Source organism: Falco naumanni, chromosome 6, assembly GCF_017639655.2.
Source record: "Falco naumanni isolate bFalNau1 chromosome 6, bFalNau1.pat, whole genome shotgun sequence".
Taxonomy (NCBI): Eukaryota; Metazoa; Chordata; class Aves; order Falconiformes; family Falconidae; genus Falco; species Falco naumanni.
In genome coordinates, this window is record NC_054059.1 from 89331551 (window position 1) to 89355847 (window position 24297).

At 46.6% G+C, this 24297-nt stretch overlaps 1 protein-coding gene across 6 annotated transcripts in view; it reads right to left on the reverse strand.

Annotated features, from left to right (window-relative positions):
* Positions 1 to 23860, reverse strand: part of SLC1A4 (solute carrier family 1 member 4) — a 37208-nt gene extending 13348 nt beyond the window's left edge. For all 6 annotated transcript variants that reach the window (XR_005828420.1, XR_005828418.1, XR_005828419.1 and 3 more), the window contains exons 1-6: positions 23254 to 23860; positions 13510 to 13552; positions 12006 to 12068; positions 5496 to 5662; positions 1819 to 2052; positions 515 to 709 (exon numbers count right to left, since the gene is read on the reverse strand). Coding sequence is in view for 3 of the 6 variants with exons in the window: in XM_040597678.1 (XP_040453612.1) it covers positions 515 to 709; positions 1819 to 2052; positions 5496 to 5662; positions 12006 to 12068; positions 13510 to 13552; positions 23254 to 23771 (1220 nt within the window). In the remaining 3 variants the exon portion in view is untranslated. The remainder of the gene's footprint in view (positions 1 to 514; positions 710 to 1818; positions 2053 to 5495; positions 5663 to 12005; positions 12069 to 13509; positions 13553 to 23253) is intronic.
* Positions 23861 to 24297: the final 437 nt, after the last annotated feature.

Genomic DNA, 24297 nt, shown 5'->3' on the forward strand with positions numbered 1-24297 from the left:
AATGATAGCAGGTCTGACCTAGGAAGCTGGCGATGTGACGGTAGGAAGGGCAGAGACAAGCAGGAGCAGAGTTTTTAGTGTAAAATTTATACATAAGGAACTGAGGAGGTTGCAGGAGGATCTTCCAAGACATCCAGAGGGGGAATGAAGGGCAGCTTTCTGGGTAGAGCAGCATGCCTCAATTACCCAGCTTAATGGTGAGTTGAAGGTGGGGGAGCGAGATGCTTAAGGAAGGAGAATTTCCATGTCAGAAACAGCTTTAAACAGCTCAAAGTCTGTTTCAGAATTCAATTACCCCTCCCACGTTCCACCTTTTATTAAATAGAGATTCTGGCAAATCTTATAAAGCTTGAAAGACTCCATCCTTTAATTACCCTATAATTATGTTTCATAGCAGTTTGCAAGCTTTAGGTCAGAGATGTGGAATGCAAACTGCTAGCTATTAACAGAAAGACCACAGACTTGAATGTGTCTAGGGGCCAAAAAGATGTGGTTGCAATAGCAAGCAACTTACAGAATTGTGAAGATTTGCCCAGGGTTGAGGTCGACATTGTTCAGCTGAGCAATAAACACAGCTGCCATGCACTGAAAAATAGCAGCTCCATCCATGTTTACAGTCGCCCCAATGGGAAGGATAAACCTGCTGATCCTCTTGTCGACTCCATTGTTCTCCTCAATACACTTGATCATCGATGGGAGAGTGGCTGAGCTAGAAACAGAGAACAGAAAAAATCAAACACAAAGCATCAGGGTGCACTGAATGGAAAGTCACTCTCTCATGGCTTTCGTATCTCTGACATGCTGCAGACGGGACCGTCAAGACATTTTATAGTCCCTCTCTTGTCATGACAGTAATGAGGGACCCCCCTTGTTCATCTTGAGCAGTGGTATTTAATAATCTGCTTCCATCCAGAAATAGCTGATCAGGATTCTAATCTCCCAGAGGCAAGAACTCATGACTTAACGCAGTATGCAGCCGAACGAGGGTGTGGAATGACCAAGTCTCAAACCACAAAAATACACCAATAGACACCAATATAAACAAAACAGATACAACAGCAATCTCTGTTAATGTTGTACTAGCACCTTCTCAAATGAACAGACAAATAATAAAATTTTAAAAACAATCACTGTCGGATTTATTTCTTGTGTTATAAATGACACTGGTTTATTCATAAACCCTCTCCTACTTCATGTACTTCAGCTCCTGTGACAGACATCCATCTGCTTTTGAAGATGACCTGAAATGATTTTATATAGTTGTGATATTTGATCAGGTGTTTGCCCTTTGAGAAAAGTGTAAATGACATGTTTGGTAGCTTGGTTATGACGAATAAAAGCTGATCAGGCCAGATCTTTGAAATCAGAAATGTTAAAGTCCCTTTACACTACCCAATAAATCTGTTTTGCTCCTGCAAAATTAGTCTAAAGCTTGTTCCAGATCCTTCTGAACTTGGAGAACTAAACTTGTCAGGACAAAATCCCTCACTACTGACCCTCACTTTACTTAAAATTGAAAGAACAGCTGGCAGAATCTTTTTAAGGCAAACACTTTCACCTTTTCCCCACAAAATTTCCAACTCAGCATCATGCTACAGTCCCATTATTTTGAGGAATTGTTTTTCACAGCTCATTATGAGTATGTGCTGTGTGGCAGGCTGCTGACAGCAGTGAGACTCTACGCTCAGAAGTCTCTTTTTGCAATCTCAGGAACAACATTCACACCTAAAACTCAACACAGTTTGGTGTTGGGATATAATCAGTTTACAGTGACAAATATAACCAGGCTATAATTCCAAAAGAAGCACAGAAACCCACCTGGAGCAAGTGGCAAAAGCAGTGGTTAGTGGTGTGATAAGCCCTAAGAGGAAGCGATATGGATTTTGACGTGTGGATGCAAAATAAATAAGCGGCAGAATGATTCCTCCATGGATGAAGTGGCCCAGAATAGAGGCGAAGATGTATTTTCCCAGACTGGTCACCAGAAGCACAATATCTTCCATTTCCACAATCTTGCTCCCGACAAGGAACATAATGCCAATAGGTACATACCTGCATAAATAAATATCGTCTGTCAGTAAGTACGAACAAAAATCCATAAAAACCATGCCATTTCCCATCCTGGAGATAAAATTCTCCTAACGAGTATGCTGCTGCTGCAGGGTACCACCTTATCCACCACACACTCAGGTTAAGCAAACTTGGAAGGCCTCTTTGAACACTCTTGCTTGTTGGAAGGCAAGCAGTCAAACTGCAACAGCTCTGATCCCCCAGACCCTCAGGGACACAGCCAGCAGAGTGCCGAAGGGAAGCCAAGTGGGAAGCAGAAACGCTGGCAGAAGATATCAGGACAAGACACTGGTGTGGAGTTTTAGTCCATCAGGGAGGCAAGCAAAGACCTAAAGCTGAAGTCACTGTGGGAAGGACAGCAGGTGGCAGGAAAGAAAAAGGAGCAGTATCGTGTCACTAGAGCACAGAAAGGGGTGGAGGAGTCGGAGCCCACACATGCGGTGCCTACCAGCACAAGTACGGAGCTAGGTCATTAAAACGGCAGACATACTGGGAGCCAACATATTCAGCATAGCAAAGCAGCAGCTATGCCCATACCAGAGAGCTCAGCTAAAGGCACATGCCAGAGACAGCAATTAACTGCTGTTTGCCTGCAAGGGACTAAGTTAAATGATCAGATTTCCAGAGCTTCCCTCAAGCCAGCAGCCGCGTACATTCGTATGCCTCCTATCTAGAAACACGCCACGTCTTAGGCTGCAAGCATTTGAGGTTTCCTTTGTCAGGAACACCTGGAGCTGCTCCAGGGGAAGGGCCACAGCCACACCTCCGGTCCCAGCGGCGCAGCTGGGAACAGCCCTGAAGAGGCAGAATTGCCCTTGCACCTACAGCACAACAGCTACTAAATGAACTGCAGGAATCACTTCAGGCCCAGGGTCCATTCCTCCAAAGCTCTGCTTGGGATGTCTGTGTCCGAGTGCCTCTGCTCATGCTGCCAATGCTCCATCCATTTCTGCTTCTAAGATTAAGAAACACTAAAAGATCACCCAGCCCTCCAAACCCTGCCCCAAGCACACACGGGGTTACAAAAGATCTGCCGGTACACCTCAGGAACAGAACACATTTTTCGCCCGCTCTCCCCTCCAACCCAAAGCCCATGTTCAACAAAGCTGATCTGGGACGTGAGGACAACCTCCGGGGCTGGTTAGGGTTTGGAAAGGCAGGCAAGCCTTAAGGTCACCCAGATCACTCCTTCCTAGCCTGCCTCTCCCTCAGCGGCTCTGCAGGTCCTCTGCTCTGTGCAGAGCACCTCCACGTCCCAGATCAATGCCAGCACCCTCTCTCTGTCCTCCCCTGGCCAAATCTCTAGCGGGGGGGATGATGAACCTTCTCCGCTCAGCCTCTGCCAATTCTGCAACATAATGCCTTCGAACGACGTTTCTGAGCACCCCGATGAGCCAGATCTCCGTGATCCCTGGTCCTGCGCAAGCGCTGCAAACATGAGCACTGGATTCTGAGCTGAGCATGGAGCCCTCCCCTCGAAGAGGGAGGCTGGAAAGGAAGGAACTGAAAGTTGAGACCAAAGTGCTGCTAAACATGGGAGCAGCCGTTGAATGGGACCAGCTATGAGCTCAAGGTGCCTTTTCTCTTGGTAGTACGATTTCACCCATTCCAAAGTATCCTTTGGGAAGTACATGCAGCTTGACAGATTTTGAATAAATACCAGGACGACAAAAGAGCCTTAAGGAAGGAAAGAAAACAAGTAAGGGCTATGGTGCACTGCAGTGTTAAGAGTCAGTTGTGGTCCTGATAATCCTTTACTTTGTGGATTATACACCAACTGATTGGCTTGAAGTGTTAGCACCGTAATCAGCTGAATACAAGAACTGCCTCTTATCAGTATTCAGTGTCCAAGGAATTACACTCAAGAGTAAAAGACTTAAGCTGCTTTGAGACTGAATTTTTCAGTCCCCTATGACGGCAACTAACAGAGAGATCTGCCTGTGTAAAATCAGGTGTTTTGTTAAAACCTTTCTACTTCTCAAAGGGAGGAAAACAGTAGGAATGAAAAATGCAGAAAAAGAAGGGAGGAAAAATACCTCCACTAAGGTAAGCTTATAGCTTTTCCAACAGCTTTGGGAAGAGAGTGATAAATGTCCCACTGTTAATTTGTGGGACTAGCTGTCCTCATGAGTATTTTTATTTTTGCATGTGACATATTAGTACTGTTGATTTCACAGCAGCAGTCTCGACCCATCCAGCTCCACAAGAACAGCCATGACACTGCTCTGAGGCCCAGGTTCATCCTACCTGACAGAAAACCCAGTCAGGAGGCTGGTCCTACCCCAGCTTAGGTAGGGTAGAACTGCTCTCTAGACATGCCTGCCTCCTCCAGTGCTGGTTTCTTGCCTAGCGAGGAAGTTCAGTGTGCTTCAGTTCCTAATATACAGACTTTTTTGGTGTCAAAAGCTTTGTGAAATCAGTCAGAGTCACATTCACCCCATAAACATGTGAAGGGTAGTAAAATAATGGATTTGCTCATTAATAGGCAGGAGATAAAATAATCAACCTTAGGAAATACCAACTGTCAGGGATGTGAAATGAAAAAGAAAAGAATCTCTAGAGAAGCAAACATGAACAAGAAGCAAGCAGCTGACTGATGACTCTGCTAGTAACATTAGTTCTTGCTTCACCCTAGAAAATGAAAGAGTTCTCAGAAGAGGAACAAAGATTTAAAGATCCACTGTATAACTCAGGCTCTGACGACGGTAATAATGACAAAACACTCAACAGGCAGCACTACTGTTTCTGCAGGATGGAGAGCATAGCCCTGGAGACTGCTCCTCCCTCTTACACAAAGGGATGCAGGTTCTCCATCGCCCTTTGGTACACGTGGACAGGTGGGGCTCTGCGCTCATGCACTCAACAGGGTTTCTCTCAAACCAACACCAGTGAGTGGGCTGTCTTCTGATCTTCTCAGGTATTTTCCAGGTCAGTACAGGCAACCTTTTGACCAACAGAAAAATGAAGGCATGAAGCTGCGAGTCTGATTTTAGTTACACACCGCATTTGCAAGCACTCCCCAAGCACAAACATCCCCGGCCTTCACATGGAGTACTCCTCACTTGCTCACATCTCCTTTATTCATTCAAGGCCAGTGCCTTTAGGCACAGGATGGCAGCTAGATACAGCCTTATGCTGCTTTGAAATGAAAAGTCTTCTTTCCTCTAATTCATCAAAAAGAAGTCCCGGAGAGGATTTTTTAAGCAACCCTCTGAAGTGTTCCAGACTGATACCTTAAGCTATGCATGACTGTCTAATTACAGGGCACAAGGAAGAAGAAAAGACGCCATCATGTGACACCGTGACATTCACTTTTGCTGCGATGAGGGATCTGACAGGAAAAAGCTGGAGAGGCGGATAAATGGTGAGATTCCTGAACTAAGCATAATATTGTACTACAGAGGTATCTGCAGCCACACACTTACCACATAATCCAGGAAACCAAGACCATAGTTGCCTCATTGAATGAATTAAAGAAGCGAATCAAATCTTCCCCTTCCTGGCCAAGCTTTTTCAGAGCCACTCCTAAAACCAGAGCAAACAGCACCAGTCCCAGGATATTCATCCCTTCAATTTCAGTACCCACAGGGACCTGTAGAGGCAAAAAAAGGCAGCCTGTTAGATGCAAGACCCACACAAAACCCAACAACAGCGTCACCTCATTTTGTTGGCTGCATGACTGATCTGAAATCAACAAGCTGAACTTGTTTTGGGAAGGAAGAACCTATTTTGTCCAAGGGAACCAAATGAGATCTGGACACAGTACAGATACAAACCTCCCTAGTGATGAGCTGGCGGGGATCCACTGGGGAAGGAAAGGGCCTCCCACTACCTCCCTTCGTGCCCTTCAATACGATACAGGTGCCCTCAGTGACCTGAGCAGGACACCTCCCCAGTTTACTCAGGACAAGCACCACTGCAGAAGTGAAACAACATGGGCATCTGCAGTTAAAAGACAAACTTTCCTCCCTGTTTTCCCAAGAGGGAAGATGGGTGTGGGAGAGAGCGCAGGTATGAATGGCAGATACTGACGATACTGACTTGGTAGCTCTGCTTATTCCACCGAGCATCATCCACTGTTGCCACTATGATATTCCACTGCCTAAACAAATCATACTTGCAAGAGGCTGGCGGCAGTCTGGCCCCAAACATGCTCTTATTTCCTGACACCTCTGATGGGAATCTGCTCTTCCAAAATGCCAGCTCCATCACCTTAGCACAACATTGATACCAAGGTGAAAACCACAAGAAAACAATCAATGTTATGAAGCAGAAAGGGGGGAGAGGGACAGAACAAGGTAGCAAACTGTGGAAATATACTTGCTCATCTGTCCACGTCAGCCATGGGAGATACAGAGAGAACAGAAGAAATACCTGTTCTGCTTCTCAGAAATCATGTGGCTGCATGGTAAAAGGATAAAACCAGGACCCACCTATTGACAAAAACTAGTCTGCTCTGCTGGTCCTTCATTGTTTCTCAAAGAGAGCTGGAGCTGGTTTGGCAAGGTGGTATCATACGAACTGAATGAACGTTCTTGTGGCTATGTAAAAAATATAATTGTTTTGACAAACTGGTTCTTTTTCCTCCCAACTTGGCAGTACAAGCTCAACATGTCAAATTGTTGTTTTATTTGGAATAACTTCTAAAACAGATTAGGTTTGTGTACAAGTTTTGGCCTTCTGGCTAGTTTAAGTAGACACTAGCTCAATACTAGGAAAGAAAAATATATTCTGATCTCAAAGCTTGAAATGAACATTGACTGAAGAACTTGGGATGCTGGATCTGCTAAACCTGAGAAAACCAGCCTGCTTGAGAGGATATTTTTGCTGGAAGTATACTATTGAACTGGACTGTCTCTTAATGGCAGGTGGAAACAAAGTACTGCAGGGAAGGGGATAAAACAAATTACACGCAAAAGCATGAAGGCTAAACTGCTGTTAACAAAAGCATTTACAAGCAATGAAGGTTCTGTGTTTTTTCATTTGTTAGCTACAAAGTAATTAGATGTGGGACCTTCAATTTTTTAGGGTAATTACTTGTTCAGGGCTAAGTTATCAGTATTTATTTGATTTCCAGTTGAAAGAGCTGAAAACACGGACAGGATATTAAGAATGGGGCACAGCGTATCTCCAGAGACGCCTGAAGAAATGTGCTGTTTTCTCCACACACAGTAACACTTTTCTGTCTGGACAGTTTTGTCCATATTCTGTTTTGTGTGCCTGAAAGCCCTAAACTCTTCTGTGGTTAGAAAAGACAAAAAATGACACCCTCCCATTAACTGCATAAACTGTGCGCATGGCATGCACATATTTTTCCAATTTTCACTTCTGTTGGCAAAACATAGCTCTAGGGTAGGAGATAAAATTTACCATAAGGCTGAAAAGAATCTTCAAATTTCAGTGACAATTTGCTGAATTTCAGCAACTTGTTTACTGGAATTTTATTTCAGTGGCAATTTACCAGTAACAGTGTACAAACTGATGTATAAGTCTCAAATTTTATGACTTTTAAAATGATTTTATTATAGCAGGAACAGAGTCAATGCGAAGTAAAATAATGCTGCATGTCATTTCATCAAAACCAAAGCTTTCTCTGGGAAATATCAATTTAGGCAAAATGTGAACGTTTTTTGAACAGAAAAGAAACACTTGTTTCATTCACATGGAGTGAATGCAACACTTTTTCAGTTTGACACAACTTTTCACCTTGTTGTATTTTGTTGGTTTTTGCCAAGTCATAGTTTTATAATATAACATCTTATATTGGGTTCGTTTTTGATACAAGGCTAATATGAAAAGTTCAGCTTGGAACAGAATTTTACCGTAATGGGCTAAAATTTTTTCCATAAAAAATATCTTGAAAACATTGAATGCTCTTTTGTTCTGGTTCTCATTCAGAAAAAAATATTATGAAACTTTGCTATGAAACAGGAATTCAGTGTTTCAAGCTGCTGAAAAGTACCCAGCATCCTGACCTGGATGTTACTGGGACAGAATCTCATTATACTACTTAATACCGATGTTTTGCAAAACATCTCCACCCTTTAAACTCCTTCTTCCAGAAATTTGCTTCTCAACTCATTAAATGCAGCGCTGTGAGCCTGAAGCCCAGAAACCTGCTACCGTCTGGGCTTCTCAGAGATCTAGGCTCAGGAATGAGACAGAAACGTACTGAATCTGCAAGAGGATTGCTCAGCTTCCCACCAGCCGTGCAGGTGGTGGGTCACAGAGCAGGACAGAGCTTGAGAGGCATGCAGGACAACCAGGGCCAGAGCTCCTGGTGCTTAATTTGGAAGGTCACTTCCCTGACTAGAGAAGCCCAGGGCTCTTCTAGGTCATTCAAACCCCACAAGCATCAGCTCTACCTTCTTCAGAGCCATGGGTGCCAAAGGCTTGCCAAATTTTCTTCTTGGGAAGCTAGAAGAGAGCAGGAGAGAGTAGTGTCTCCAGTTAACTACAGCCAGGACCCAGGTGGCTTCTCACCTTTTATCTTAACCTTCACATAACATAAACTGGCCAATTCTCCTCCAACTACCCTGTACCTCTCCAGAATGGCCACACATGGAGTTTAGCCTTCTCTTGCTCCTGGCATTGTGATCACTGCCACTGCTGTTCTCCAGGTGCTCACACTTACTAGCCCTTCAAGCCTAGGTCTTGTGATCTGGGCACCCTAAATTCTTGGTGACCGGAGGGAGGATTCTGTGCACAGCCACCAAAAACTTCTTAGCTGTTTCCCTCTATTCACTGTCATCCTGTTCCCCTCTTTCTCCCTCTTCAGCCAATTTCTTTACAACACACAACATTTACCGTTGTCTCCCATCACCTCAGATGCAGGCAGAAGGTGCATCATTTGCACAGAGTAGTAACTTACTGCAGGAAGTTGCTCCCTGCAAATCAAGGAGGACAATCTGCAGCGTTCAGGGAATTTCACCTCCTTGCAGCACAAAATGGAAAGAGTCCAGCAGTAAATCCTCAGCAAAAGATCCTCTCAATCCCAGCCTCTAAAACTGGCAGATGCTGAACAGCCTTTTTGTACTCTTAACAGAAGAGTGCATCACCCCAAAGGAGCTGCCAAACCAAGCAGCATTGTAGACACCAAACAAAAACAGCTTTAATGAGAGCTTTGTTCCTGGATAAACTATGGGACACGTTACCGTTTGCTGGAAATTATGTGTTCTGGTAGGAAGATTCATGGAGCTTTTCTGGGCCTTGAATCTCTCTGAAGATCCTATTGTTTTTAGCTCTTGAAACAAAATGCTTATAAAGGAAACAACTGCTGATGTTGAGCTGTGCCGGTAGTAGGTGGCTGAAAAAATGCAGCCGTGTGATGTGAGGAAGAAGAGCAATCACCAGTTTGTGTATTTTTACTGCTGTCACAAGAGGAACAGAGTCCCCCTGTGCTACAGATGGGGAACTGAGATACACCATGCCCCAGGAAGCCTTGCTGCCAAAGGGGGAGAGAGGATGCAGCATAAAAGCTAGGTAAACACAAGGGGAGCACGTGAAACAACAAAACCGACATGGCTACGCAGACATCTACGTGCTCTACTATTCATATCATCAGCGAGAGATGACAGGGCCTATTAACCAGCGGGGGGCGGGGGGGAAATATAATCAATGGAAAATTTTGCTCTACACTGTTCATATGGAAAGAAGGAAAACATTTCTCCTCTTCAATCAAATATTCTGCTGATGAAAGAAAACTTTAGATAGGAATATCATCTCGTTTCCCTGGAACCCAAACCTATTGCTATGATATTTATGCTATGTGTTATCCAAAAATCATACTCCTCCTTTCCAAACTTAACCCTCATCTGTCCATAAATACTGTGGTCAGACCAGTACCGAAACCAAGTTAACAAAACTGAGATGACGTTTTCTTTCTCTTCAGTCCACTCTTCCCTAGACACAGTAGGGCGTCTTCTGGAATTAAAGAAGCTCAGCTCTGGTTTTGCTCCAACAACTGAAGAAAAGTTTTGGAAAAGTAATAGCGGAAATAACTTTTACATCATAACTGCTGGCAAAAACAGGCACCAGTGACAAATTTAGAATATTTTTTCTGATATTGCATCAAATAGGAGCCTGATAAGTGGGAAAAGGAAAGAAGAAAACTAAAAAAGAATCCCACATTTTAAATTGCCAAAAGATGCATTCTTACCTCTTGAGGAAGAGTGGTGGTTTTGAACAAGCATTAAGAAAAAAAAAAAAAAAAAAAAAGTACTTGACAGGCAAGCCTATGTCCAATGGATATGGTTGGCCCTAATCCGTGCTGGCCTGCCAAGAAGCCCCTATCAAACTTGACACTGAGGATGAATAATGAGAGTTTTACTCAACTTTTGCTTAAATACCCCTGCTTAAATGAAGAGTAACTCTACACCCTGTAAGCAAACACACATGTCTGAATGCACAGCTTTTCATATTGTACCTGGGTTTTAGCAGCACGAGGCTGCGCTGGCACGTATTGCCTAAGGATACAATGGCATGAGAAGAGAAAGTGCTCTTTTGGGGTGACATGGCCCTTCTGCTGTCATTGCTGTGCATCCGTGTCAGACAGGGTGAGTGCAGATCTGGGCAATGCAATCTTACAGGCACTGGCAGAGCCCGCGCAGACGGACCTGCCTTCTTCCCCAGCGAAACTGCCCCCAGTGTCATAGCAGGCTTCTAGGCAAGGGCTTTTTCCCCTGCTCGGTTCTTGTGCCATCCAAGTCACCTGCCACCCTGCCTCCAGGGCTGGGGAAAGTTCTGCCTGTCAACCGAACGCAGGGTTTGGAGACACACTGTTCTGCACCACCTGCTCACGCACCATACACGACGAGAAGTTAATGGGGACAGTGCTTCCTGCACCCAGGGATATGCTTCAGAGCCCCTCTGGATGAGCATAAGCTATTTTTTCCTCGATGGTTTTAGACTGCTGGGCAAGCCCTGGCTGAGCCCTTCTACGACAAGTACAAACATTACAAATCTTGCCCCAGGGGCATGCAAGTCATATTAAAAAATACAGTAACACACCATCTGATACTACTCTCAGATAGTCAGAATGAGCCTGAGAAACAGAAAATAACCCCAAAAGTCATTTCCAGTCTCAGACCCCTCTCCCCAAAATGCCATGAAAGCACGGGATACTTCATTTGGAGTGAGGTGACATGCTGCAGGCTGGGACACCAGATTGTTTCATAGCATGCTGCCTGTAAGGCCACAGTAATTACTGCTGGACCTGCAATACGTTGGCCCTGGCCAATAATAAAGATGTTTGATAGCCCTGTGCTGCTGGAGAGATGCCACTCAATGGGATATAGAGCTTCTCTGAAAGTCCTATGAGCTACATATGGAAGATAACATTCTATCTTAGCAACCCCTGCAAGTTTCCTTTTTGACACCACTGCAACAGCAGCCTATTTGTAATACACCGCCTCTAATTTTCACTCCTTCAGACCACTTGTTCCTGCTTCAAGCAAAATTTCAACAGCATGGCAACAAGAAAAAATTCTCAACTAACCGGGTTTTTTTGTTTGTTTTTTTAGAAAGAGCCTTGGGTAGTGGAAAAAGGCTCATTCTCTCCAAACTGTTAATGAAGAGTAAGGTTTAAGGGACTGCTTTCAGCCAGTCTGATTGCTAATTAATTCCAAGTCTACAGAAAGCTATCTGGAAACATTAGGCAGAGCAACTAATGAAAATTTAGATCAAGTGAGACCAGGTCTAAGAAAGCATAGCCTAAAAATAAGATCTCAAGGCTCAGATCAGTTGAATTCAACTCTCTTAACCATCACAGCTTTCTTGTGTGGCTGTGATTAACTCATCTGGCTCATGTGTGCCTCAGTCCCAGGCAAAGTACAGTACTTTTTTCTTTCTAATGACTGCTGGAAAGGATTAAAGACTGTGTAGTCAAATACTACAGTTGACAAGGGTTTGCATAAAAATATAAGAAGTAACCTTACCTTTTCCTCTGTGACATTTCCAGAGGTAGTATTTCTGAGCAGCATCTTATATTCTGTTGCATACTGCAGGTAAGAAAAAAAAAATCACAACAAAACCCCACAATGTTTGCTGATCAGATCATCAATACGACTGTACCATCTAGCATTTCACAAGGAGGAGATTACGGGTAGGAAGATCTTTTCTGGAGGCCAACTAGCCTGTCCTGTGCAAGAAAAGGGAGTGACAGCATATGCAGCCCCTTCCCCATATGGCAATGGAGAACTGCTGTGTCCCCCCGAGTTCCCAGGTTTGGGAAGCAGCCAAGGAATTCCCCTTTCCTGCACCCTGCTGTTCCTCACACACCATGCTGTCACATTGGCTCCTGCAAAAGGCAAGTGGCACTTGTGCTATTTCACTGTTAGAAACGGCGAGGCAGGCATTTAAATTGTCAGTAAAATATCGAAAATCTAGGGCAACAATTTACTTTGCTGAATGAGCTAGACACCTTGCAAAAGCAGGGCACCTCTTTCAGCTTGTTTTCTTCAGGTATAAAATAAGGGAAAGAAAAGCTTATGTACTTGCCAATTACCTGTGACAACAGCAGCACAGAGGAAAGGATGACTTCTTTATCTCATCCTTGAACACACAGAACCCTGACACCTGAGGTATCACAGAATATCTTTTTCTTAACGGTATTTTTGTACTGCTCTTATTTTTATTTATGGTACATAGACTTGTACTGTATCATATATACATTCAAAATGGAACTTAATTTAAGAGTTTGGCCTTGGTTTTGATACAAAAGCAAACCCACAGAATAGCATGAAGGCAAAAACTATTATTCTGCTCCTGTATCATAAAGAATGACTCTGCCCCACAGCAATATTCTCAACAGCGTTTATCCCAGCACCTAAAATTAGCAATAAGAACTAAATCAAAATCTTGTTGGTGCCCCACAGTTCCTGTCCATCAGTTTAAGCCACACTATATTCTGGTGCCAGTTATCATCCCACCACACTCAGTCCTCTGTTGGAAGAGAAGCCAAGCAGAGCACTTAATCCAGTGAGGGATACCATGGAAGATAATGAAAGCATCAGGTAATGCTTACACACATGGGAGCCTAAAAATCTTTAGCCTTGTCTGTTCTAAGCCAAGCTCCAAATTATGTACCCTAAGGTTTCCCAGCTAGCTCCCACAACGTGACAAGCAGCCTGGCACAAAGCAGAGCTGCCACTGCTGTCCAACACGGCACCCAAAGTATAAAAGTTCAAGGAACGTTTTTGGTGGAGGCACAAAACATAGGCTACAACTATGCTTTTGTTTGAGGAGTATTTTTCAAAATCAAACCATTTGCCATGGAAGTTGTATGTCTGATTACACCAGAGTGCTTTTAAAACTCCTACTTACTGTAAATAAATTAACTTCTGGTATTTTCTACATCATCTTTCTAGTCCTTTTCTCAAAAAAAGAAAGCAGTCACTTGGTGTGCTGTCAGCTCATGTCCAAAGTGCACACATATCTTACCGTTCGGAAAGCTGCAGCAACAAGATTTGAAGGAAACAGGTTTCTGTAAAATACAAAGAAGAAAATGAAGTATTTCTTGTAGATCTTCTGAAACAAACATACCAAGGTGTTTTACTCTCAGAAACAGAATTCTATTTGCAAAGGCAAGCACATTGGCATCAGTGAGGTACACACTACAGAAGATACTCTGGCAGCACGGAGCAGATGTCTTGCTATCCCTCTAGAGGCATGAATGCCACCTTCTTTTGCTCACATAAAAAAAGGTCCCTGCTTGTCTGCCACACCAAACCAGTTGGGTAGGGACAGGGACACCAGAGGCAACCAGACATGATGCCAGTTACACACACCCATCAGGCAGTGGCTACAGAAACTGGCTTAGCCACACCAGCTGCAGCAACAGCTTATGGTCTCCAGGGTCAGGCAGATTTTTAACATTACTCATGTGATTACACTTTGCTCGCTGCATCAACATGAAGGACAATCCAATCAGCAAAATCCACTTAAGAGAATGGCTTAACCCTTCAACACAACAAGGGCAGCTCCGTGAACACCGAGGTAAAGCAGAACAATGTCACGGGCCAGATGCAAGGGCTTAGGTGCTTAAACAGCACAGATGAAAGTAGGGGCAACTCATACAGAAAGTGGCAACAGCTGAATTTGGCAATGCCTTCATACAGAAATACAAAGGGTTTGTACAGAGGATAGCATGCACAGCAATGTACGCTTCTACTGCACATCCAGTGTATATGTGCACCTACAAAGCGACAGGGACAGGAAGAACCATTAACTGGCCCATGGGAGAAGAAGCTGCTCCTTGTTGCATTTTTTAGTTGATTAATGCTACACTTCCTTTCTCCCTTACAGTGGGCAAAGAGCACGTGTCCCCCTAGCCAAATGGCAGCTTTTTTTGCTGTGTCAGAAAGCAAAACAGGAATAAAAGCTGACCTCTGGGGCCACGGCAGGAGCCTAGCTAGCAACAGCACGAAGGTCAGGGGTATGAACGAAAAATACCACCAGCCAATGCATCAAGGAGGCAGGAGAACTCTTACAGTAAGGAAACAGAAGACCTTACCCAGAGCCAGTTAACTGTGGCAAAAAGCGTTTAGTAGCTGCTCTCGTCCTTTGCTCTTCGCACTGATCTGAGGGGGCTGTGCCCTGCTAACCTCCCCGCAGCTTTTGCCATAGTTACACCAGCAAACACGACTGGTTTTTTTCCATTGCAAAGCTCTGCTACTCTGCCAGGCGGTGAGGGCTCTCCCACAGCCGTGATAGCAACATAAAGTACACGGACCTTCACCAAGCAAGTGGCTGCTGTGAACTACTGCAGCCTCTCTGATGCGTTACAAGTGTACTAGGAGGCAGCTGCAAGTGCCAAATTGCTCTAAGAATAATTTGGCTTCTGGAGGCTATGGTCCACTGACCACAAAAGAAACAGCTACTTTTTCACCTTAAAATTTGTCAATACAGCTGTCTGCTTGAATGTAGGAGGGCAAGCTCTAACTCTGCAAAGATGCTTAAAAATTGGTCAAATAAGATCAATGGAACAGCAAACATGAATCAATTCTCACATAGCTGGAACAGTGGTGGATAAAAGCCTCACGCAAAGTAAAAGCTATCTTGCTTTTATCAGGAGTAAAACATCACACATACAAATGGGCCAGCTCAGGGCACAGCTTTAACAAAAAAAAAAAAAAAAAAAGAAAACATGCTGTTGGGAAAATAAGGGTATTTCTTTTTTCAACTTTTCATAGCAGGATGATTACATTTTCAAAAAAAAAATAATTGGCTGAATTTTGAAGAAGCAAAGAGATGAAAAAAGACTGAAAACCAAGCAGAAACCGAGTAACTTTTTTTTTGGTTATAATCAGCTTTTCCATCCTGACAAAACAAAGCCAAAGGAAGTAATTCTAAAGCCTAAACATTATGGTTCTCCAATGTTTAAATGTGGCCGAGAAACCAAACCTCCATAAATTACACAGTATGTCAGCCACGGGCCTCAGTAATTAAACACTAACTTAACGCAAAGCATATACTTAAAGCACATACTTGAGTGACCCCAGCAGCCCCACTACAGCAAGGCAAGGGGCAGGTTCTTGCTTCGAGTGTGAACAGCACTAAAGCTATTCAAATACAAGCATATAGCAGGCACTCTTCTTTCTGCCTGGAGCACCAGGTCACAGGACTTGCGAAGGACAGGGAAGAGCATTTTTGACAATCCACCAAGTAAAAAAATTTGGATCTTAATTCAGCAGCTTAGAAGGAGCTGTGCGTTTTGTTCAGTCCAACCAAGTACACCTAGCTGCAAAGTCCCAGCAACACTTAAAATAATGTTTTGTTCCTCTGTTTCAAATCCTGAAGTCGAAAACGTGTTGGGTCATAAAAAGCAATCAACAAATAAATGGCTTCTCTTGAAGGCATGAGTTCTGCACATACTACACTGCTTTCTCACCTAAGATCAGTCAGTGTATGAATTAAATTAAACTTCAATTATGGGCGGGCCAGACCGCAGGTTTTTACCTTAAGATGGATTTGTGCAAGAACACCACAGCAGCAACTGAAAAAAAACAACTGGTCAGGATGCTGCATGCTCCAGGGAGAGCCAAAAGCTGGCTGGTGATGTGCCTGGGCTCATCGTGTGCTCGTGCCTGCAGGCTCTGCTCACCGCACGGCGAGGCAAAGTTCACCCACCACAGAAACCCAAATCCAGCTCTGTCCCTGGAGCTGGTATTCACCGTGTCCCCAAGCCCAAGCAGAGAAGTCGCACGGGGAAGTGCAAACATCCCTCCTGTCCGAGTGAACTGGCAAACAGGAAAGCTGATGAGCTGGGTAATTGGGCATGCAAATTAAACATGGGTGTCTGCCAGCTGGTTTTTCCATGCAGACCAAATGTTGAGAAGGGTTTTTTTGCTTTAAAAGCCTGTACCAGATGTGAATGTAGAATTTAAGGAAATCAACATGGTTGTATCACTGGATTGTGGACTGTTGCTGCTGTTTCTAATGGCCCCGTCCCTGCTGCTGCCATGCCCTGCACCAGAGAACACCGCTGCCTTTTTGAAGATGCGGGCTACTGCAAGAACACACTGCTGAGAAAAACCTGTGACTGTGCGATAAGGAGCCCCGCACAGCTGTCTGGGATCAGGCAGCCTTGGTCCTATGACACAGAAAGGCAAAACTTGCTATATGTGGCAAGAATGAGACGAACCAGCAATGCGTGACATTCTGGCAGGGGGACAGACATGCTGCACGCGCCCCAGGTGCTCCACAGCTGCTGGGCCCTTGCTCCACAGAGCAGGATGGATTTCCCACGCACAGACCCAACCACCTTTGCGGCATAAAGGCAAAGCAGGTGGCACAGAGAGCCTTTACACCCCTCGCCAAGCACCGGGCAGGAAAGTCTCTCTCTGCCTGTTGCAAGTTGTGCAGACAGCTGTCCCCTGCTCCCCCTCAACAAAGAAAAAAAAATCAGAAATCCATCAGACGTGTCCTGGGGCTGAAGCGGCAGCTGGGCTGAACCACAAAACCCCTGTGTACCTGCGCAACACACAGTGTGAGAAAGCACCTGTCTCAGACCCTCTTAAAATAGGAACCAGAAAGCAGCAGCACCAGGGGCGGGAGTTTCAGGGTCTGAATGCCTTCTGCTCGAATACTGTGCTCATCAAACTATCTCCCCATGCACAGCTGGATAAACCCAGCTTTTTCCTTTTCTCCAGTGAAAAGCTGCTCCTACCAGTCAAAAAGGGACCATTACTTGCCTAACCAAATGCAACAGGAAGGTCTCACTGTATTTTTGCCTTTCTTAAACTAAGAAATCTTAGTTTAGCTGCAGCATCCACTGCTGGGAATCCCAGATGACTAAGGAAACCTGGAGCTGTAAAGGTAGGAAAAAGGGGCTGTAGCTCCCACCCTTCTCAATTTTGATATTACAGTCAAATTCCTCTCCTTTACCCTGTTTCTTTCCACCAGCAGGGTAAGGATGGGACAGGAAATCCTTCATTGCATGTGTAAGGGATTATTATTAATAACTGTTTCTAAATGATTCTTTTGCTAGAGCTCTGCAAACAACTCTGCTCTGGCAGCAGAAGTGCAGCAGAATGAAACCCTAAAATACTACACATTCCTCCTTCCTTGCTTCTTACAAAAAGGTTCCACTTCTAAGGCCAAAAACCTTGCTGTTGGAAAACATATTTTTCTGAGGAAGCCTAGGGAAAAAGAAAATCAACCCACTGTGTTGCGTTATCTCCTGGCTTTTTTTCAGTGAAGTGTTTTCACTGGTATGAGTCCACAGACAGCAACTTTATTGCCATCTGTGGCAATCTGCAAGAGCCCGGTTTGGATTGCTCCCACGCCTTTACTTTTCTTTCTGTCCCAAGATTTTCATTCAATATCACACAAATTTTCTCATCTGCTTTTTGATATGTATGTGGATGCACAATACATGCCCTGGACATACACATGTTGCCGAGTACTGCATTCGCTTTAACACAGAGAAATTTGAAAGTGTGTTCACTTAGATCAGACATTTGATACTTTTTTTGCCTTAATGGTCCAGTCTGCATCTTTGTTGCTCAGAAAATAAAACATAACGGGGGGGAGTCAATAGTAAAAGGCAATGAATATAAAGAATAAAAGAAAGGAGCAGAAATGTTCGGAGGCTTTCTAAAAAGACCCCACCAGATAGTGCAGGCACATCAATGAAAACGTTGAGTTCTTCCTACAAAAATCAGTCAGCAATCCCTATACTTCCAGAGAGGATCCAGAATCAAAAAAATGACACAAGCGAAGGTGGACATTTACTACTTTCCTTATCCTGATGGCACCCCCGAATTAAGAGCTAGCCATCCTAGCTACCCAGTGGTTAGCCTACCTCTGGGACCCACTGTTGGTGTACTGCAGCGGCTCCCCAGCCACTTCTTACTCTATTTATCACTACAAAGGTGGCACCTCCTCCTCCTCTCCTAACAGTCAAGTTTTGCTCTCTTTCCACATTGGGATTTGAGAGTTTCTCCCTGCACTCAGGCTCGTGCCTGCCTTCCCTCCAGCTCCAGAGGCGCTCGGAGCCAGCGCAGGGGCTTGCTGAGGGCGCCGCGGGTACTCCCTTTGGCAGTGGGACAGAAAGGACACTGAGGAGCAATTAAATTTAAATTGCTTTTGCAGACTTGCCTGGCAGCCCGAGAAACCCTGACATTACTGCTCGGGGCAGACACCTGGACCTCTGTGTACCCTTCCTATAAAAAGCAGTTGATGCTACTGTCTTCTTCCCTCCCTGGACTGTTAGGGCTGGATTTAAACCAGAATCCCCTTCCCAAAGCCAATTCCACAGTTTCAAAACATGTTCTCATCCCAAAATTGGGCAAAGAAAGCCTGTTCTAGACCTTTTTTCCACTAAAAACAATAATATAAAATACTTTGTTGAAATGTTCCTTTTTGATGAGTGAGATTTTCTACTTAAGTCTTTTGTATAAAACTATGGCAAAACATTGACCTCACTGAAATGAAATGCCAGGATCACCCACTGTTGGAAATTTTGACAGGATCAATAGGTTCCTGTGAAACTGTTTATTTTGTTGAATTGGCAAATACAAATCAGAGCTAAAACAAAACTCTGACCTTATCAAAACATGCAGGCTTGACAACTGCCCATCAAAAGTGTTAACAAATCAATAGATTCTTGCAAAACACTTGATCCTGCCATTTCAGCCGCTTTCCAACAAGCCACAGGCGGGCTGTTAGCTGGTGGCTGGAGTCACCACCTCTCTCCTCACCTGTTTCTCCCTGGTTAGATGCCCAGCACAATCAGAGCCACGCTGGCTCTCTGCAATATCACCCACTCAGGTGGGTTCTGAGCCCCAGAGCCCACCATATCACAGCTGGCCTCCTTCTCCACCTCCTACCCACTTCACAGCCAAGCTGACAAGTGTTTTTTATTCCCTGTTGCTCTGCCTTCTCCACCAAACAAATGAGTAAGGGATGAAACCAGAAACTCTAAAATTTCCCTTCACCCTCCTCATCTTCTGCTGGCACTCAGAGCTCACCTGCTTGGTACAACAGAGCTGCTCTCCATGCCAGATGCTCTGGAGATGTTCACAAGGTCCACCTTCAGCTAAGGCTGTGTGGAGTAAGAGTGAACCAGAGCCTGGCTTAACATAAAGAGCCTGAACTGGCTGCTGTGGAGAAGCCTGTCTTTCTTCCTTGACACAGGACAGAGTTAAGGAAAGCCAAGGTCCCCCACTTGGCTTCAGAGCACATCCCACTTTTTTTTTTTTTTTTTTTTTTTAAGCCATCAGCCTTGTGGAAGAACCTCTGAACTCTTGCTGGATCCCTCCCATGATCACTGAGCTGCAGCCTCTTCGTACCTTTGGCCATGCTCCTCTTTTAGGGAGCTCCAAAGAGCTGCCCACATGACAGACCTGAGATGAGATGAGATGAGCCATCAGTACCGCTGCTGTGGGGCACAAAGGCACCTCCAGGACAGCTCTGCTGTCCCCACCCCACATCCTGGGGCAGAGGATGGCTGCCTAAGCCCTGGCCAGGCAGCTCCAGGCTTGCCTCCTGCACTTGCCAGAAAGGAAACCAGGAGGGTGCTCTGGCACCTCCAGCCAGACAGATTAGACCCAGGAGGTTACGGTCAATGGACAAAACAAAACAGAGACAGCCTTACGGTTCACCGGTGAGTCATCATTCATCTGGTGCTAAGGCCCAAGACAAATCTTTTTTCTAGAGGTTGTGTCTGCATGCATAGGTACAAGCTTTAGACTTGGAAGCATAAAAGCATGACCAAGAAATTAAGTTGGCATGCAGACATTGCTGAGACAATGGAAAACAACATCTCTGGTCATTAACTAACACACTTCCCAAAAGCAGAAGGGATCTGCATCCCAGGAAAGGCACCCTGCGTCATCCCTGCAGAAGCCGGGACATATACAGACTCGCAGCTGTGATTTCCTTTTTGCCTGTTTCTTCCTTGGGCCATTTCACATCTGCTGTCACTTCTGTAGGGGGACTCAGCTTGCCCATTTGCACCTCATTTTCACCTTTTATCTGAAACAGAGCAGTGAAGCCTTGAAGGAAACAGCCAGTCTTGTGGCACAGTTTCATGACCTAAAGTGAGAAAAGGAAAAGCGAAGAGGAGGATGCTGTGGGACCCACCCACACCAAAGGCAACAGAGTCTCCAGGCTCTACAGACTCAAGACCTTGTTAACTGAAGGTGGGGTTACTCTGGTACCTTCCACCACAACAGTGACCACGATCAATGCTCAGACCAGAACACCCACATTTTCAAGAATGGGTTAAAAAAAAAAAGTATCAAAAATTAAAAGGCAGAGGGAGAGAGATGATATTTCCAGAAAAATCACATAACCCACTCCATACCACTGTCAGGGATTTGTGCTGTGAATTTTAGTAACAGCCGTGTCCAAACACATCCTTTCTGGACTGGATTTCACTGTCACTGCTGTGACAACTGGACTGCCCAACAATGTGGCTGCAAGAGTCCTTCCCTGGGGCTCCAAGAAAAACCTGAATTCAGAGCCCACTGTACATGCACTGTGGGAAAGCCCCTGGCTCCTCGTTTCCCAGAAGGAAACCTCTCTGCAACCTGTATGCTTCACCCAAGTCTCATCATTGCGAGTGTTACTTTAGAGTTAAGGACTCAATTCCACCAGTTACAACCCCTTTGAAGATAAACCCTCCAACTGCATTTACAGACCAGAGCAAGAAGCGGTTTTCTGCTCCCAGCTTCACAGACGCTGTCCACAGCCTGAAGCTCAAGCTGTTTCCCAGCTACATCCTACTCCACGCTGCGTGGCAGCACAGGAATGAAACACCGGCTACAGCAGCCACACCAGGATGCAGCCAGGGCAGCCACCGCTACAGGCATCTTCCCAGCTCTCCCAGTTGTGCTGATTCCTTTTTTTTTTTTTCTTTTTGGTAATTTTCCTTCACTTGCCTACACTTCCATTCAACTCCATATCACCTGCACAGCCAGCCAACTACTCCCACTGTTCTGTTATTACTTTTTAATGTGTTCTGTTAGGAATTGCCAGTCCTTAAGAGAGGTCCTTAATTGTCAGCAGTTAAGAGAGGTGAGGCTGAGAACACACAGTGTGTAGCTGCCAATGGGACAAACCAGAACTTACTTTCTGTCCAAAAAGGAACATACTTCTCTCTGGGGAACAAAAGGATATTAACATGGATTTGCAAATACAGCTGGGGGGGCGTTGGTTGTTTGGGTTTACTTTAGAAACTTTTTATCATTGTTGCCATATCTGTTTACCCAGACAGTGAAAAAGTCTCTCAGCTGAAAAATTGAACTCCCAAGTGCAAAGCAAACAATCTAAATAAAAATCCCACACTCAGCTTTGCAATTACCAAGGTATCAACTAAGTACAACTCTCCCGACACTTTGCTGGTACACAGGTCACCTCCCTTACTCTTCTGTTTGCATCTTGATAACAACATCTACCACCTCCAAAGCCATTCATTTTCCAACGTTTCAGTAAACCTCCACGCTCCCTATTGATGTGCTATCACTTCCCATCACTCCCTCAGCTACACTTGCCAGGAAAGACCCAGCTGCCACTGCTCAGTTTTCCTTTATTCCACCACTCTTCTCAGGTACCTACAATACACTTTTCCACATCTACCCAACACTACTCAGGTGCGAAAAAACTGGCAGAGCCAGACCTGGGGTAACAAAACAGATCAGCTGTTCACATCTGGGGTTCTGCACCAAGACTCATCAAAGCACGAGAGATTGCAAGTCCAATACTCAAAAAGCTAGCTGTATGTCTGCCTCATTTGTGTAAGTGTTCCTCTCTTATTTAAAGAGCTGGACAGATCTCAACAAGACATGACCTTTAAAGGGAAAAAAAAAAAAAGGTAAAGTCTGCAACTTTGCAAGGCGGAATAAAACAAAAATACTATGATCTGGTTAGAAGCAGAAGCCTTGCTTCCAGGAGGTTTTGAGTAACATGTCTTGTCTTTGCAAGGTGCAGAGATGGGAAACTCACGAACATGCAGGGTGTCCTGACACCAGGCTGTTTAGGGTATGTCCCCGATGGAAATACAGGGTTGCATTTCCATATCCATACCTACGCAAGGGCACTACATGAGGCAGGTTGGCATCTGTACCAGGAGACTGAGTAAAGCGTGGGGGGAACAAAAGAAAAAGGTACGTGTGAGTGATGGGTAGAGCTGCCCTGCCATGCCTGTGGGAGATGGGCACCAACAGGCAGCGGGGCAGGGGAAGGTGCCCGGCAGGGCCACGGCTGCCCTGCAGCGAGCACCCAGGGGCCACTCTCCTTCAGACGGGACCAAAAACGGGCTCAGGCACCGAGAGATCCCAGCCAGCCTCGCCTCATCCTCACAGCCACCCAGCCAAAATTAAAAATAAAGGGGGGAGAAGTAGAGCATCATGCAGCCCTACACCCCACTGGGTTGCAACTACCTGGGCAGCAAGTGGTGGCTCTGGAGAAGCCAGCATGAGAGGGAGTTGGGGGAGAGGAGGAAGAGGGAGCTGGATAAAAAGGAGCAAGAGAGGGGGACGAGAGGGAGCTGGACGAGAAGGAGCAGGAGAGGAGGACGAGAGGGAGCAGGAGAGGAGGATGAGAAGGAGCTGGGTAAGAAGAAGGAGGAGAGGGACGAGGAGGGGGTGGGGGTTCCCCGGCTGCCGCCGCAGCGTGCAACACCGCCGGGTCTGTCATCATCCTCCGGCGAGGGGTGGGGGTGGGGGGTGGCGGCCTCACCTGACGAGGTCCAGGAAGGAGTCCACCGTCTCCTTGGTGGTGGGCACGGCGCCCGGCAGCCCCAGCTCGGGGGCGTTGAGGGCAGAGGCGCCGGCGCCGGGGCGGACGATGAAGCCGAGGGCGACGGCGAGGCCGGAGGCCAGCAGCGTGGTGCCCAGGAAATAGGCGAGCGCGATGCCGCCCAGGCGGCCCAGCGAGCGGGTGTCCAGGCTGGCGGCCCCCGACACCAGGCTGCACACCACCAGCGGCAGGATCACCATGCGCAGCATCCGCAGCAGCAGCTCGCCGGGGAAGGCCAGATAGGCCACCTGCGCCGGGCCCAGCGCCGCGCCGCGCACGGCGGCGCCCAGCGCCACGCCGGCCACCACCCCCGACACCGTGAGCACCACCAGCGCGTTGCGCCGCAGGAAAGCCCGGCAGCCCCCCAGCCGGCCGCCGCCGCCGCGCTCCGCCGCCGCCGGCCCCTCCGCGTAGCCGTTGGGGCCGTTTCCCGCCTTCCCCTCAGCCGCCTCCTCCATGCTGCCGGCCGCGGCAGGCGGCGGCGCCCTCCCCGCTCCCGCTGCCCGTGCCGCGCCTCAGACTCGCGCTGCCGCCCGCCGCCGCGACTGACGCGCCGAGCCGCGCCGGGCCGGCCCCGCCCCGCCCCGCCCGCCGGGGGCCGCCCCGCCCCGCCCCCCGCCCCGCCGCCGGCCCCGCGAGCGGCTGGCGCCATGGGGGCCCCGGGGGTCCGCACGTGCCCTACCCGCCCCAGCCGCGGGCCTCGGTGTGCCCGCCGGTGGGCACGCGCCGCCCTTCTGTGTCCCCCTCGGTGTCTCCTCCGTGCCCTAGGGCTCACACGCGGCCCCTCAGCGTCCCCTGTGTCCCCCCCCCTTCCCCCTCGGTGTCCTAGAGCTCACACATGTCCCCCCGCTGTCCCCCTCGGTGTCCCCGTGGCTCACACATGTCCCCTCCCTGTCCCCCTCGGTGTCCCCGTGGCTCACACATGTCCCCCCGCTGTCCCCCTCGGTGTCCCCGTGGCTCACACATGTCCCCTCACTGTCCCCC